We start from the raw sequence: 15,096 nt of genomic DNA, 5'->3' as shown, positions 1-15,096 counted from the left end.
GTCCATGAGTGGAGTGGGTGGTGACAAGGAGAAGAGGGATGCCCACAGCTCAGTGACACCCCCATTTTCCCATCTGGCACTGTGTGCTCTCCCTGAGACCCCATTACTCTTACTGATCCTCACCTTGCTCTGGCCTGGGTCCCACCCCTGTCCCCTGCCTGGCCCCCACTCACTTCTCCCTCACTGTCCTTCTGTCATGGGCTCTCTCCACTCATTCTGAGATGGGGAGGGACCCTGGCTGCCCACAGGGGCTTGGGTGCATAGGTGAGACCAGCTCACAGAGGACAGTGATGACAGGCAGAGGGCCATGAACTTGTTGCCAGAAGAACGGGGAGCCAAGGCAGGTTCCTGAGCAGGGGGTGACAGGGTGGAAATATGTTTTAGGAAAGCTAGACTGGAAGGGTATGAGAAGTGGGCTGTCAGGGAGCTGTGTAAGGGATCCAAGACAGTGAGCGATGGGGGGAAAGGGCACACATGAAGGGGCCCGTCTAGAAAACCTTTGGGACAGAGAGCAGAGAGGACTTGGTGGCTTGTTAAATTTGGGGAGAAAAGGGACTAAGATGTTACCTAAGGCTCCAAGGTGCCTTACCTGGGGTGCAGAGTCGTGACAATGACAGACATTTGCCCAGCAGAGGAGCTGGGGGGGGTGCAGGTGGTAAGAGGAGAGAGTTGTTAAATTTGGGGAGAAAAGGGACTAAGATGTTACCTAAGGCTCCAAGGTGCCTTACCTGAGGTGCAGAGTCGTGACAATGACAGACATTTGCCCAGCAGAGGAGCTGGGGGGGTGCAGGTGGTAAGAGGAGAGAAAGAAGAAGGACTGCTTAGTTTGTCTTTGGCCATGTTGGTCAGAGTTGGCCCAACTCAAATGGTCAGACAGTTGAGTTGAGACAGACTCAAGTCTTAGTGGGTCCTCAGACTAATCTCCAGGAAGGAACACTTGGGCTGTGAGTCAGATCCAGGTGGTCATCTCACCCGGTACCTAAGTGTCATCACTATGAACTCCTGACCCCAGCACCAGTAGACCTTGGGGATTCCCACTCCTCTGGATGGGCAGAAGAGGGTGTGGAAGCCAGGGCCGGACCCCTTCTGTGCAGCAGGGTGAGACCTGGCTCTATTCTTAAGGAAACACCTTGATGATACCTGACAGCAGCAATGGGGTGGGAACTTTTTATTAGAAGCAGGTGAATCACAGCATTACCCCCAAGTGCCCCTGGGCATCCTGCTACAAGGAGCCCTCACACAACTAGGCCCAGGCAAGAGCCACCCCTGCCCACCCCTCCAGCAGCCTGGCATCTCAGAGCTGTCTATTCCCAGCCTCCAGCAGAGGGCAGCAGAGGCTTGGCTCTTGATGCTCCTTCCTCAGCTCACCACTCAGCCTTCAATGAAAGGCTCCTGGAGATGCCTCTGTGGATTGGAGGGGTGCCAGGGCCTCCACATGCTCTCCAGCCAAGCTCCCTCACAGGCGGCTTGCGGACTTGCAGGTAGGTGCCCTGGCTCAGCTACATACCCACCCAAGGAGAAAGCACAGCTCAGGGTCCTCATCCCAAACATGGGGGGAAACAGGACAGTTGGAGCCCGAGGAAGCAACAGCTACAGAAAGAAAAGCAGAAAGGCTTCTTATCTGGGTGGCCTCCTGACCATGGGCAAGCTGGGATACAGGATCACAGAAGGAAACTCCGGTGAGAACAGAGACAGACAGCACTAGAAAAAACCCAGGGTGTGGCGGTGTGTTATTGCTTCGGGGCAGAGGGGCCTCCACCAGCAGAGCAAGCTGGCACTCATCTTTCAGCCGCAGGTGGGCACACTGCAGGTGAGCAGAGGAGGAACAGGTACCGTGGGCCCCTCCAAGGTAACAGAAGGGAGCCCCTTTAGGCAGGGCTGGATCTGCATGTGCACACACACGCTTTGATGTGTTTAGCTGTGGCCACGGGAGTATAGACAGGTGTGTGTGAGTGTGCAGCTGAGTGTGTCCATCTGCGTCCATGGAAGGAGGGAGCAGGGATGGCCATGGCTGCAATACAGCGGAGCGTGAGCAGGTAAACACACACCTGGAGCACCAACACGTAAGCCCAGGGGGTCACAAGGAGGAGCAAGTGACCAGGAGGGTACAGTCCTCCTCCCCCGCAGCACCTCAACCTGCACCTCTAATATGCAAGAGAGAAGGCAGCAGAGAGAGGGGGGCCTCCGGATGGGGTGGGGGGCGAAAGGTGGCCTGTGGACAGGAGGGAACTGGGCCTGGGGTGCCTGGGGTGCCTGGTGCATATACGAGTGTCTATGCCGATTACAGTAATGGTGAACAGCTCCCCTTTGCAAATCCACGGAGTGTACCCATGCTCAGCGGATGTGTGTGTATATGTAAGGGCACAAATGCAGGTTGGCTACATGTGTCTTCACACGGGTACACAGGCTGCTCACGGAAGCTCCCACCTAGCCTCCAGAGACCGCTCTGAGGAACCCAAAGGCCTCGGCACCCCTTTAGGCACTGAGATCCACCACTACATGTCGGTACACCAGTGTCTGTCCCTTGAAGCTGGGGGCCAGGAGCAGCTGGGCATCCCCAGCAGGCATGTAGCAGAAGGCCCGAGGAGCCTGCACAGCCAGCTCCTGGAACCGCACAAATTTCTGTCGCCCCTCGTCCCACTGGTAGATCTGGGTGAAGGAGAAGTCACTGCCCAGCGCCAGGTAGCGGCGGCCACCCACCAGGAAGGGCTGCAGGGCCAGTGAACCTCGGGAGGGCAGGGCCTGCACCTCAGAGAAGCGGGTGCCCTCCCAGCGTAGGATCTTGGAGTCACCGATGTAGCGGCTGAGGCATAAGTAGCTGTCACGGCCGGCACGAAAGTGTTTCACAGCCTGGGCATCAGGCACCTGGGTCACCTCACCCTGGGCCACAAACTGCTTCTGGGTGCGACTCCACTGATAGATGACGGGTGCCTGGGAGCTGCTGGACACGATCAGCCGTGGCTTGCCCTCACCATCCACAAACTCCAGATCAGTGTCACGGTGCCAGGCGTGCAGGGCCTGGTGGGAGTAGAAGCCATTCTGGTGCCAGCGGTAGAGGCTGGTGGCACCTGCCTTGGAGCTGTCAGCCACAGCAAAGTACCAGTCACCATCGATGCGGAAGGCCTCTAGATCATTGGGCTTGCGCACACGCTGGGGATCGATGTCCTGCAGCTTGGTGAAGCGCGTGGTGTTGGGATCCCAGTGGTAAATGTAAGAGCCGCCAAAGAGCTGGGCCACGACCACGTACAGCTGGCTGTCCACCACCATCGGCTTGCAGTGCACTGCCGAAGGGGCTGCCAGGACACGGCAGGCAGGGTTAGGTGGGCCATCACTCCCACCCCCTGAGAGAAGAAGATCAGTCCCCTCCAACCTTGGGCCAGGACCAAGACTCTCTGCTGTAGTATTTCACCCCCACTGAAGGTCATCAACTCGGGGTGCAATACTTTCTAATTGTTTTAGCAGATTTAATATCACCCCCATCACCCCTTTGCCTCCAGGGTTCAAATATAAGCTGACACTGAGCACAAAATAGGTGTCCCTGGACATTGACTGACCGTTTAACCATAATGTCAATTATTGAATTTTTGTTGCATATATTTACTTTGCTAAGGGTAATATGTATTACCTCAATTAATCACACTGGAAAGGACCCTATTGCCCACTTTTCACAGAAAGAAACAGGCTCAGATAGAGTAAGTGATTTGCCTAAAGCTACCCTACTGGCAAGTGGCCAGGCACATCCCCAGTCAGGTGAGAAATCCCAGGTGTACCAAAACCACACCTTGACGTTTGGGGGTGGTACATGGAAACACATAATCCGAAGAGTTCCATCTTTGAAGGGCTTTTGTGCACCTGTACTCACAACTAGGCTCATTGGAACCCATTTCAGGCACAAACACATGAGACCACACACTGTGTCCTGGAGCCCCAGTCACCGCTGTCATCTCCACCTCACCACGACCCACCTTCCCCCCAAGGGAAGCTCATGAAGAGCCTCAGGCTCTGGCAGTCACTGCCAGAATTCCTTCTTTGAGGCTTGTCTGCCCCACCCAGATGCTAATGTGCCCCCCCTCTGCCCCCCAGCTCCTGATCTGCCCCTGGGACTCCCCTTGCCCACATACCCACACAAGCATCTCAAACCCAGGCTGGCCACAGACGATGGCCACACCCACCGCCCAGCCCACTCCTCCCTTTCAACCAATCCAGAACCCAGGAGCCAGCCTCCACACTTTTCTCCGCTTCAGTCACCCCTCCCTCCTCAGTCCCCAAGTCCTGAAAATCCTCCCTTCTACTTTTTTTTTTTTTCCTTTTTGTCTTTTTTACTGACCGGTAATGGGATCGCAACCCTCGGTGTTGTGCCCGCCCCGCGCTCAACCAGTGAGCAGGAACCGGTCTCCACATGGGATCCAAACCCTCGGCGGGAGCGCCGCAGCAGCGCACTCTGCAGTGCGCCACCGGGCCGGCCCTCCCTTCTACTTTTTAATAGAGTTTGTGTGAGACTGGTGTTATTTCTTCCTTAAATTTTGGATAGAATTCACCAGGGAATCTATCTGGGCCTGAAATTTTCTTTGGGGAAAGGTTTTCAGTACTGATTGCAAGTTCTTTAATAGATACAGGACAATTTAAATTTTCTGTTTCCTCTTGTGTCAGTTCAGTCCTCCTTTCTAAATCTCTCTCTCCACCCCCACTGCTACTGCCCCTAATCCAGGCTCCAGCATCCCTCCAGCAAACAGGCACACATATCCCTGCTGGTCTGTGCTCTCAGCTTGCTCCAAGCCTAACTCTTTTCCATGCAGAAAGCTTTCTAAAATGCAGACTGATTAGTTCCACACGCTCTGCTCAAACCCTGTCCATGACCTCGTCCTCATCAATCTCTGATCTCATCTGCCATACCTCATTTTGAACCTTACTCTGTAGTCATACGAGCTGCTTAGAGTTTAAATACACATACACTCAAATGCTAAGCTGTCGCACACCTTAACTCTGTTCATGTTCCCTCTGCCAGGTACCCTTCCCACTCTTCTTCCCCTAGCTGTCTCCCCCACCCTTCAAGACTGTTCAAACATCATAGATCCAAAATGGAGCTTAATAGCCATTCTTATCCCTTCCTCCTTATTTCCCTAGCCCCACCCTGGTACTTAAGCTAGGAACCTGTGCATCACCTCTGACTCCTCCCTCTCCCTCATCCATTAAGACTCAGCTTGGGCATCCCCTGCACCAGGAAGCCTTCCTTGATTGCCCAAGGTAGGCTTCTCCTCTGTGCTGTCAGAGCATTGTGTTCATATCTTCCTCTGAGCACCTACTTATTATATGGATGTTATCTGTGTATGTACTGGCCTCCCCCCAGAGACTGGAAAGTTCTTATGGGCAGAGACCATGTCTCATCTATCTTTTACCTATAGGAACTCAATGAAATTGAATAATAGAGCCCCTCCCCCATTCCTCCAGCCAGAGCCAGCACAGTCAGGTCTGGCACAGGTACCTGGGATTCTATCATAGTCTCGAAGCTGCCGTTCGACGTAGTCCCACTTAAGGACAGTGCAGGCACTGGCACCTGGCTGGGCCAGCGCCACATAGAGGTCACTGGAGTAAAGGAAGGGCTCAGCCGACACAGCTGGGAAGGACAGGGTCTGGTACAGCACAAAATCTGCAGGGGGGGGGGGGGGGGCGGGCGTTACTCAAGACCAGAGGGAGAAGGAAAGAGCCTGTTGGGTGGTGGCCATTGCCTGACTGATGCCCGAGGCAGGGGCCCTCCTACCTGTGGTGATGCAGTCAAACTCCCGCAGTGGCAGGTCCTGCACCTTGTGTTCCTGGAAGCGGGGTGGGCTGGCACAGTAGATGGGGGCCACAGTGGTGTTGGTGTGCGACAGCCACTCCACCAGCCACTTCACCTTGCAGTCGCAGTTGAGCGCATTCCCCCGCAGGTCTCTGGATCAGGAGGACGGTGGAGGGGGCACAGGGAGGGACAGGCTCTCAGGGCTCTGCCTACCTGCGCCCTCTAAGTTTTCAGAAGTTGATCTTGTCGAGGCTACTGCTAGTTGCTCACATGCATTTCTGTACCAATTAGAGAAAGATTCCCCTCGGCGTAGACGCAGCCCTGTGGACACGGGCTTGGCCAGCGGAGTGTGGGCTGGGTGTCAGACCCTGCTCACCAACTTGGCCAGGTGCCTTTTGTAGTATGCAACCTGCACAGCTGTGTGTCACGTCCCTGTTCCTACAAACCTCCCACAATCCGGGGCCTCTATCTTCTTGTATAAATAATGATAAATAATTATGGCTACACTATAGGACTTTAATGTGGGTTCAAATCAAGCATACATTTAAAAAGCACATGCTTTAAAAACACATTGTGTCTCATGTGCGTTTTGAGAGAGCCCAGGATGCCTTAAGGAACCCCAATTTGGAAGGCTACCATCTAACTCGACCTTGCCTTCTCAGAGGCCCCCCAAACCCAAGCCCTCCTAGCCTCTCAGGACCTTATGATTGTCCTGGTTTTCACTCCCCCATCATGAGGGGGCACCCTCTGTGGCATTGTTGGAAGAAGCAGGACTCAGGCCTTACAGGTCACTCAGGATGTCCAGGGGTCGAAAGATGTCTCTGGGCAGTGTCTGCAGGTTATTGTTGGCCAGTGAGCTGCAAAAGAGACCCCCCCCCCAGGTCACCTGAAGATCGTGACCAAGGCCAAAGGCCACAGGAGACATGGGGCTTTGGTCCAGTGTGTGTGTGACGTACTCACAGGTGTGTCAAGGACTTGAGTCCTCTGAAGGTAAACTTGGATAGTGTCCAGATGTCATTGTTCTCAATGAAGCTGGAGAAAACAAGAATTTGCCTCAGCTGCCACTCATCTGTCACCCATACTCCCAAGCAGCCATTTCCGTACAGCCCAGCCCAGATTCTAGCCCAGGTCCCCAAACCAGGCTTCCGTACAGGGTCTGGCAATATCAAGCCTGTAGTGATAGGGCATCAGGCAGGATGCTGTAGGCAGGGGGGAGGATGGAATGACTTTCGGCTTGGTGCTGCAGTCAGAGGACTCAAAGGCTCTCACCTCCCACCACCTCCCCCTCCCCCAGCCTTCTTATTCCACACTATTTTCCCATTGCCCCTTTCCCTCCACACACAGGTACTGCAGGTGCGACAGTCCCATGAAGGCATTGTCTCCAATCAGCGTAAACTTGTTGGAGTTGAGTAACCTGGAGAAACAAAGGAGCCTGTAAGGGTGTGCCCCTGCCTCACCCCTGGGCTTCCCGAAGCTCTGGCTGTCCTGTCCCCACACCTTGGCATTCCAGCACAGAGCCCTGAGCCACTTCCCTGGCAGCAAGACCAGGCAGGAGCCTCTTCTGGTCCCAGAGCTCCCAGGGTCTCTGTTTAATCCTAAAAATGGTTGAGGGCAGAGTTCTCCTGTCAAGCTGGCTCCTGGCCCTCCCCCATGCTGTCTCCTCTCCCCATCTCCCCACTCTCACCCCAGATCAGTCCAGCCCCACATGAACAGCTGTCCCTCACCAACACCACCTTTTAGAATTCCAGACCCTCCTGTCATCCCTCCCTTTCAGCCCCCAGCTCTTTCTTCAAACCCTGATCCTTGGGGTCACCTGTCTCTAAGATGAGCCCCCCCCCATGTCCACCCGCTGGCACCACTTCCTGAGAGTCTCCAGAGGAGCTAAGTCCATTGCCCAGATACCCCCCTTGGTTTCTGCATGCGATCCCTGTCTCTCCTCCTTCCAGCTGCTGCCCCTGACTGCTCCTGACTCCAGGCTGCTCCATGTTTTGTGGCATACACTCTGAGAGCAAAAGTAAGGGACGCCTGCATCATCATCTCCACGGCTGCCTCCATGCACTCTCCTTCTCCCCAGCCCAGGATCTGTCCCCTTCTGCCCTCCCCCCACCCCAGCCCCACCCAGCCCTTCCGCAAAGCCCTGTCCATACAAGAACTGCAGCAGCGGCAGGTGAGAGAAGGCTCCATCCTGAATCTCTGAGAAGGCAGCATTCACCAGGGTCCTGCAGGGGACACCGAGTCAGTGCTGTGGGGAATCTGCAGGGACTGTGCTGGGGCAGAGAGAGGTGGACAGGGTGGTGGCTTCTGTACTCACTAACCCTGGAAATGTCCCATTCCACCAGCCCTCGCCCCGCACCTGTGACTGTCTTTCCCTTCTCCTTTACCATTATCCTCCCCATCGCCTCCTGGAGCACTGGTGGCCCCAGGCTTAGTTCCCCTCTCAGCCAAGAGAAGCTTCCATTACCCTCACCACCATCTGTCAGCGTCACCCAAACACCCACCATGTGCTGAGTGCTGTTGAGGGATGGGGCACTGGAATACGGGTGGGGGGCTAGCATCCTGCTCTCATGGACCTCAGAGCCTCTCCAGTCCTGCAGGCAAGGGAGACCCCTAAGGCCGTCTGCTGCGAGTGACAGGCTGGCCCAGCTGGGTGCAGAGTGGCTGGCCCTGGTGGCAGGCATCTGTCCTGTGCCAGGGGACTGTGAGGGCATATCTCAGTTCCCACCCCTCCCCCCTGCTGCATCCTTCCTCCCCCCACAAGGGGCCTTTCTGCCCTTGTGTAGCGTCACAGGCAGGGACCCACATGCTCATGTAAACAACCCCCCTTCAAGCCCAGAGCCCCCCACACACACAGTAGGTCTCATTGATACTGATGGTGGTGATGATTCATTCTTGGCAATAAACTCCCGCTTTTCCCAGCCATGACCCCTGAGCCTGCATGACTGCAGAACTCCCTGCCCAGCTGGAGCCTGGAATCTCCAGTCTTGAAGACCCCCTGGAGGCCTCCTGGTCCCCACGCTCTGAAGAGGGGGGCAGGGGTTCTCCCATCCACTCCCAGAGCAGGTCTTGCCCTCCTCTCCGTCCCCACTCCCCAAGGCCAGGGCTAGACACTCACAAGGAGATGACCTCCGAGGGCAGGTTCCTGGGCACTGCCTTAGAGTCCACGCAGAAGGCGGTGTCCCTGGTGCAGGAGCAGCTGGGCGGGCAGGGGGGCGTCTTGGGGGGCCTCTTGGCACTGACATGCAGCAGCAGGCAGAAGCTGAGCGTGGACAGCGCCAGCAGCCCGGGACTCGGGCCCCGCCAGGCCTGCAGCCCCGCCATGCTCCCTGCTAGCCCTCCCCGGGCCGCCCCACCCCACCGCTCCCCGCCGGCTGTGCCACCCCGCGCAGGCTGGCACCCTCGCGGCCACCAGCGGTTGCCTCCGCAGCTAGCAGCCTGCCTGCCCGCTGCGCAGAGCCGATTCCTGCCCTTGGTGAGGCACACATGGAAGGGGTGGCCTCCACGGGGCACTTCTCAGAGGGGGTAACTCAGAGATGGACAGAAAGGGGCAGTTTGATTCCTGTTCTTAGCTAGTGAGAGGTGCCCCAGGAGTGAAGCAGATGACAACCATGATGATGACTGGATTTCACGTCCCTGATGTCACTGGCTCCTCAAACAGCTTGGTGAGGTGGACAGGACAGGCTGTACTATCCCAGGTCACAGATGGTTGTATGGAAGCCTAAGAAAGCAAACTGATGTACTCAGGGTCCCAGAGCTGGCCAGCGGCAGCACTGAGATCTCCACATACTGAAGGGATGAACTATTGACCACTTGGCGGGAACCCCCTCACATTGGTGACAGTCTTCCCATTGAATATACCTAACTGTTGACTGTGTGCATGCTCCTTGGCCTGTGGCAGATTCAAAGAAGCATGGGGAAGCATGCTCCTTTCCTTCCGAGGGCTGGCAGCACGGTTGGGAAGACAGGGCTACAAAAAGCACCCATGTTGCTGACAAGGACATGCACACGTGCTAAATGGGAGGTGCTGCAGGGACACAGGAGGATATCAGAGAAGAGAGAGCACCGTGGCCTGGGGTGAGGTCACAGAGCAGGTGCCATTGGTTCTTGGCCTTTTAGGGTGGGTGGTATTCACAGAGGTGGAGGGGTGTTGGGGTGGGCTTTCCAGCAGGGAGAAATGGCTTAAGTAAAAGCCAAGAAGTGAGAAGCCTGCAGCAGGAGGACGGTATGGGGGCAAGGTTGAGGGCAGTGTGTGCCCAGCGAAAGGTCCCTCCCTCCTTCCTTCTTCAGGGACCCCAAGACCTCTGTCAGGTTGGTGCCAGCATCTGAACTTCTTATGAAACTTGAGGGTACCCTTCTCCAGCCCCCAAACAGGCAACAATGAGTTTTTTTTTTTTTAAATCCATAAAGTGTATGAGAACTACAGCCTAAGACAGCCTACAGGGGAGACTGAGGACCCAAAAAGAAAGACATTCCTTTTCCTAGCACCCAGAGATGATGGCAAACCCTGCTCAGAGTGCCTGTTCAGAACAAGCCCCACAACTGGACCACATGGCCCCCCGAGATGCCCACAGGGACCCCGAAATGCCTGTAGTTCTCCCTGGCTCTCCCACTGGCCCGCTGCCCACCTGGCCGAGGCCCAGTATTTGTGAGTCAGCCGATCAATCCCAATGTTTCCAGGACAACGAGGGGCAGGAGTGGGGGCCTGGGGGGCGGACGGGAGTGGGCACCACAGGCAGGCTGTTGCCTACATCTGGCACCTGCACACAGCTGAGACCAAGCTGAGAGGAGCAGCTTGCTTCTCCCCACTCCCCCTCCTCCCTGAACCCCTCCCCTTCTTTCACACATCCTAGGACACTCTTTCTGCTGCTCAGGCTTAGGCAAATATTTAAAGGGGCAGCTGCGGGGTGAGGAGGGTGGTGGGACCAAACACATCCTTCCCTTTCTCCTCTCCTGAGCTTCTCAGGGGCTCTCAGCCCAGATGCCATGCTGTTGTGCAACCTCCAGGCTGAAGGCCCTCCAGCTGGAGAGGGGGTCCTTGTGGTGACAGGGGAGCCTGCCAGGGCTGGAAAGTGAGGAACCAGCTCATGCTCAAAGGGCAGGACCAACGTGTGAGGAGCCCAGAGCAAGGGACACGAAATGGGGCGGTGTGCTAAAGGAGGACAAGGGAGTCAGGCCTGAGAGGCAGGGGTGGGGCTCTGACTCACACATTCATGAAAGTTTGGAGGTGAAGGGACTTTAGAGACCTCCTGGCCCAACAAGTGAAGTGGAGCTGGCACAAAAGGGTACGGCCAACCGAGAGTCATTGGTAGATTTGACTTAGTACAATAAAGCAACAGAGATGGCTTTAGGGAAAGAGGTGGGAAATAGAAAGAGGAGAGGAGAAGGTCCAGAAAATGAATCACATTTGGGTGAGTAGCATTCTCAGAGCAACTTTGGGATCAGATGATTTAAAAAGAGGAGCCCGCCAGCAACCACACTCAGGCCTGTGCAAGGCTGTCCGGGCACAAAAAAGCAGTGTCAGGCATGGAGTCTGCTATCAAAAGCCGATGGCTTTCCAGCAAGCCCATAGCGAGGAATGAAACACCACATGTAAGTAATCGTTTACCACCAGTGAGGACGGCCTTCCCAGCATTAGGAAAAGACTGGGGGCAAGTCTGAGGCTGGGTATGAAATATGTGGGAGGAGATAAGGCGAGGTAGAGCATGTGAAGTGGGAATCCAGCCGTCCCAGAGAAATGCACATTCATAAACCCCCCGAACCAAAGTCAAAGCACCTCCTGCCTTCAGCAGAGTCCCCTCTGGGTCTGTGGTCTCTGCCTCTTCAACCCCTTGCCCAGAGCTCATCCCTATGCTTGGGGAAACAGTGGGGAAATGTGCTGGTCAAAACCTTGGCTGCCTGAGAGGCTCAGCCAGGCAGAAGAACAAGGAGAGCCACAGGACTGCAGGGGCAGGTGCCAGCAAGAAAGCCGGCATGCCAGGCAGACACCCACGGTGAGAGGTGCAGATGGCCCAAGGGCAAGTGTGCTTGACTCGCCCAGGTTTGCTCTTGCTGGGGCCAGGAGCACTTAGGTGCCAGGACCAAGGGCCCTTGGGAGCTCTTGCAGCTGGCTTATCAGGGCCTTGGTTCTGGAGGGCCAGGAACAAACAGGCTTCAAAGCCAAGGGCTTGGCTGGCAGACAAGAGGCTTGGTCCTCCACCTTGGTCCCCTCTCCCTACTGACATATATAACACTCTGGTCACACCCGGGAGATGTGGAGAGGACAGTGCCTACAGCATGATGGACTTGGGCAGCAAAGATGTCCTGGTGGAGAGCCCCCCGGTGAGTGCAGCCGTGTGTATGTGCATGTTTGTGTGCATGCCTGTGTGCATGGTGGGCCCTGCCTCCTCCATCCTCCCTGGGCCTGTTTCCTCTTCCAGGTTCATTCACTCAACTAACCCAGGACTATGCCTCCCCAAGACCACCAAGATGAAGCCCTTGGGGACAGAGACATGGCAGCCAATATTTCCAATATAAAGAGCTAAGAACCACCATAGAGGTCAATGGGAGGGGCTGTAGAGGGCACTGAGTAAGGAGCCACCAAATATTTGGGAGGTCAAAGGAAGCTCCCCAGAGAAAACAACATGTGGGTTGGATCCAGAAGAGTAAGTAGGAGCTCACCAAGTGGAGGAGGAGGAAGGCATTCCGGAAACAAGGGGTAGCATGTATAAAGGCATGGAGGTGTGAGAGTGCCTGATCATTTGGGGAATGGAGAGGGGCTAGCCATGCAGGATGCCCAGGGTTTGGGGAACAGGAGATGAGACTAGTAAAACAGGCTCTCTTGGGTCCCTCCAAACTAGACCTTGCTTCTAAGTTTCTAAGCATCTGTGGTTTTGTTGGACTCCAGGCCACCTCCTCCAAGAAGACTTCTCTGATTGCCTCAGCCCTCCTCTGCACATCTGTAGCATTGACTGTCCAGCTCTAGGAGGATGTGAGAGGGAATTCAGCTTGTGCAGAGAGAGGAGAGACACCCTCATGACTTTAAGCCTGTCTCCCTGCCTGCCCCCTTGTCAGGACTACTCAGCAGCCTCCCGGGGCAGGATCAGCATCCCCTGCTGCCCAGTGAATCTCAAACGCCTTCTCATTGTGGTCGTGGTGGTGGTCCTTGTCGTCGTGGTGATTGTAGGGGCCCTCCTCATGGGCCTTCACATGAGCCAGAAACATACTGAGATGGTGAGCAGGTCTGGGAAGGGTGGGCAGCGGGCACAGGACATGCCAGAGGGGCTGGGTGGGATGGGCAGACAGGACACTGTCCGAGCGGAGTGAAGAGGAGGAGACAAGGAGCAGGATCAGGGTCGCAACCTAGCCTGGGCTTTTCCACCAGGCCCCTGCCCCACAGTGTTACAGCCAGTTCCCTCCAGCACCTGGTTCCACTCAGCTCCCCAAGCCCTAAAGAAAGAAGGAACTCCATTTGAGCCAAGAGGAATGAGGGTGGGCATGGGTGCCAAGGGCTGAGCAGGAAAGAGGAGTGCCAGGCGGTGCTATGCTGCTCCCCCAGGTCCTAGAGATGAGCATTGGAGCGCCGGAAGCCCAGCAACGCCTGGCCCTGAGTGAGCATGTGGGTACCACTGCCACCTTCTCCATCGGCTCCACTGGCATCGTGCTGTATGACTACCAGCGGGTGGGTATGCTTGGACCTCTCAACCCTGGGGCTGGGGGACCAATGACAAGACTTTACTAGAGCCACACAGCCTTTAGCCCTTTTGCCTCCCCAGGGGTGCCCTAACCCCAGATTCTAATATGACCCACATGCCCAGCATAGAGGGAGCTGACTAAGGACCAGGATTAGGGAGAAAGCAAGGCACGGGTCTCCTGAACAAACTCTACTGGTCCATGTCCAGCTCCTGATTGCCTATAAGCCAGCCCCGGGAACCTGCTGCTACATCATGAAGATGGCTCTGGAAAGCATCCCCAGCCTTGAGGCTCTCACCAGAAAATTCCAGAACTTCCAGGTGGGTGTGTGGGCGAAAGGAGTGGGCTGTCTCCCTCCAAGGGCTGCTGGCTAGCACCACCTGTAAAGCACTGCTCCTCGTGGACTGCTGGGGAGCACCCTTCCCTACCCACTCCCCAGCCCCATCCCGCTGCCAAACGCACACATTACCCCTGCTTCTGACTCCAGCGCAGGCCCCTCTTTACTGGTGAGGAAACTGAGGCTCAGATTGCCTGCTGTGTCTGAAGTCCCACAGTAAGGGCTGCAGGTGAGACAGAACCTGTTCCCAGACTCCAACTTAATGAGGTGCTTTTTCCAGGCCAAGCCTGCAGCGCCTACCTCTAAGCTGGGCCAGGAGGAGGGGCGTGACACAGGCTTGGCATCCTCTGGAGGAGACCTGGCTTTCCTGGGCATGGCGGTGAGCACCTTGTGTGGCGAGGTGCCTCTCTACTATATCTAGGACGCCTCAGGTGAGCAGGTGTGACCGTTCAGCAGCAAAGGAGGGCTTGAGTCCTGCTATGTTAGCTGACCAGGCCCTTGGGGATGGATCGACTGAAGCCTGGTCACCTAGGGGGTTAAGGGGAGGGAAGTCTAGAGGAATCCTCCCAAGTCCTTCTCTCTCACACAGTAAGCGTTTCTTTGCTTCACAGGGTCCACCGAAGCCCCAAGAGGACAGGAAAGATCCACCAGCAAAGGGTCTTTTGCAGACGGCAGGAAGCTGTTCCCACGCACACCACAGGGGCTGGCCCTGGACAAATGGGAGCTGTGGGGACGGGATCCGGCAGAGGAGAGGTGGCTCCTATGGGCCAGGGGACTCCTACCACGAAAGAATAAAGCAGCCTAATCGAAAAACAAAGGGTCCTACTTCTATCTCCCACAGAAGGCTCAGTCCTGCTCTTGGTGGGGGTCGGCTAGGGGAAGGGGAAGGCCTGAAGGGAGCGAAAGGGGCTTTGCCATTCTCCCTCTGTCCCAGAGCGCTGAGGCATTCGGCCCACCCCCGCTGGCAGGGGCAAGAGGGGACAGCGGGGACGGGACTGGGGAGCCATCCACGGGCTTCAGGCGCCCTCCAGTGGTGTCTCCGGAGGGAGGGAAAGCGACCGAGACAACGAGACAGAAAGAGAGGGACAGACAGCGAGATGGGAGACAGAGAGAGACGCAGGCTAGAGACACGGTCGGAGTCCGCGGGACCGAGAGCCGGGGTCAGCGCCAGCGACCTGACAGCGTGTCCCGCAGCCGGGAGGGGGCCCGGGCCGGGCGCCCGCGGGGTAGGGAAGCCGCCGCTAGAGGGCACCCCCGGGCCAGCGCCCCCCCCCCGGCCCGCCGCCCCGGGCGGCCGCTGGACATCGCCTACCTCGCC

The 15,096-nt window shown here is 56.5% G+C and overlaps 3 protein-coding genes across 4 annotated transcripts in view; 2 read left to right on the top strand and 1 right to left on the bottom strand.

The window, feature by feature from the left end:
- Nucleotides 1-1,153: 1,153 nt before the first annotated feature.
- LGI3 (leucine-rich repeat LGI family, member 3) lies at nt 1,154-9,227 on the bottom strand. 2 transcript variants are annotated; one of them, XM_008577097.1, is made up of 8 exons: nt 8,889-9,227; nt 7,924-7,995; nt 7,119-7,190; nt 6,737-6,808; nt 6,562-6,633; nt 5,759-5,928; nt 5,483-5,647; nt 1,154-3,293 (listed from the first exon to the last, which is right to left on the bottom strand). In XM_008577097.1, the coding sequence occupies exons 1-8, from the start codon at nt 9,092-9,094 to the stop codon at nt 2,476-2,478; spliced, it is 1,647 nt and encodes a 548-aa protein (XP_008575319.1). In that variant the 5' UTR covers nt 9,095-9,227; the 3' UTR covers nt 1,154-2,475. The 2 variants fall into 2 exon arrangements, with proteins under 2 accessions (XP_008575319.1, XP_008575320.1); XM_008577098.1 differs by having other exon boundaries at nt 7,924-8,043; nt 8,889-8,971.
- A 2,675-nt stretch (nt 9,228-11,902) lies between these two features.
- SFTPC (surfactant protein C) lies at nt 11,903-14,475 on the top strand. The gene is made up of 6 exons (XM_008577096.1): nt 11,903-12,091; nt 12,824-12,982; nt 13,308-13,430; nt 13,651-13,761; nt 14,059-14,209; nt 14,390-14,475. Exons 1-5 carry the CDS (start codon nt 12,047-12,049, stop codon nt 14,197-14,199), a joined length of 579 nt encoding a protein of 192 aa, XP_008575318.1. The 5' UTR covers nt 11,903-12,046; the 3' UTR covers nt 14,200-14,209; nt 14,390-14,475.
- A 400-nt stretch (nt 14,476-14,875) lies between these two features.
- LOC103593966 (bone morphogenetic protein 1-like) overlaps nt 14,876-15,096 on the top strand; it is a 39,610-nt gene continuing 39,389 nt past the window's right edge. Inside the window, exon 1 of the mRNA XM_008577113.1 lies at nt 14,876-15,004. Within this exon, the coding sequence (XP_008575335.1) occupies nt 14,876-15,004 (129 nt within the window). The remainder of the gene's footprint in view (nt 15,005-15,096) is intronic.

This window comes from Galeopterus variegatus, unplaced genomic scaffold (genome assembly GCF_000696425.1).
Source record: "Galeopterus variegatus unplaced genomic scaffold, G_variegatus-3.0.2 Scaffold1451, whole genome shotgun sequence".
NCBI lineage: Eukaryota > Metazoa > Chordata > Mammalia > Dermoptera > Cynocephalidae > Galeopterus > Galeopterus variegatus.
The sequence above is the reverse complement of the archived record's forward strand: the minus strand, read 5'-3'. Positions and strand labels throughout refer to the sequence as shown.

Coding starts and splice junctions, on each gene's coding strand:
- LGI3 (XM_008577097.1), bottom strand. CDS start 9,094: ATGGCGGGGCTGCAGGCCTGGCGGGGCCCGAGTCCCGGGCTGCTGGCG. Junction 6,809..7,118: donor CTGTCGCACCTGCAGTACCT/GTGTGTGGAGGG, acceptor TGTTTTCTCCAG/CTTCATTGAGAACAATGACA. Junction 5,929..6,561: donor CTGGACATCCTGAGTGACCT/GTAAGGCCTGAG, acceptor CTCCTGATCCAG/AGACCTGCGGGGGAATGCGC.
- SFTPC (XM_008577096.1), top strand. CDS start 12,047: ATGATGGACTTGGGCAGCAAAGATGTCCTGGTGGAGAGCCCCCCG. Junction 12,092..12,823: donor TCCTGGTGGAGAGCCCCCCG/GTGAGTGCAGCC, acceptor CCCCCTTGTCAG/GACTACTCAGCAGCCTCCCG. Junction 13,431..13,650: donor TGCTGTATGACTACCAGCGG/GTGGGTATGCTT, acceptor GTCCATGTCCAG/CTCCTGATTGCCTATAAGCC.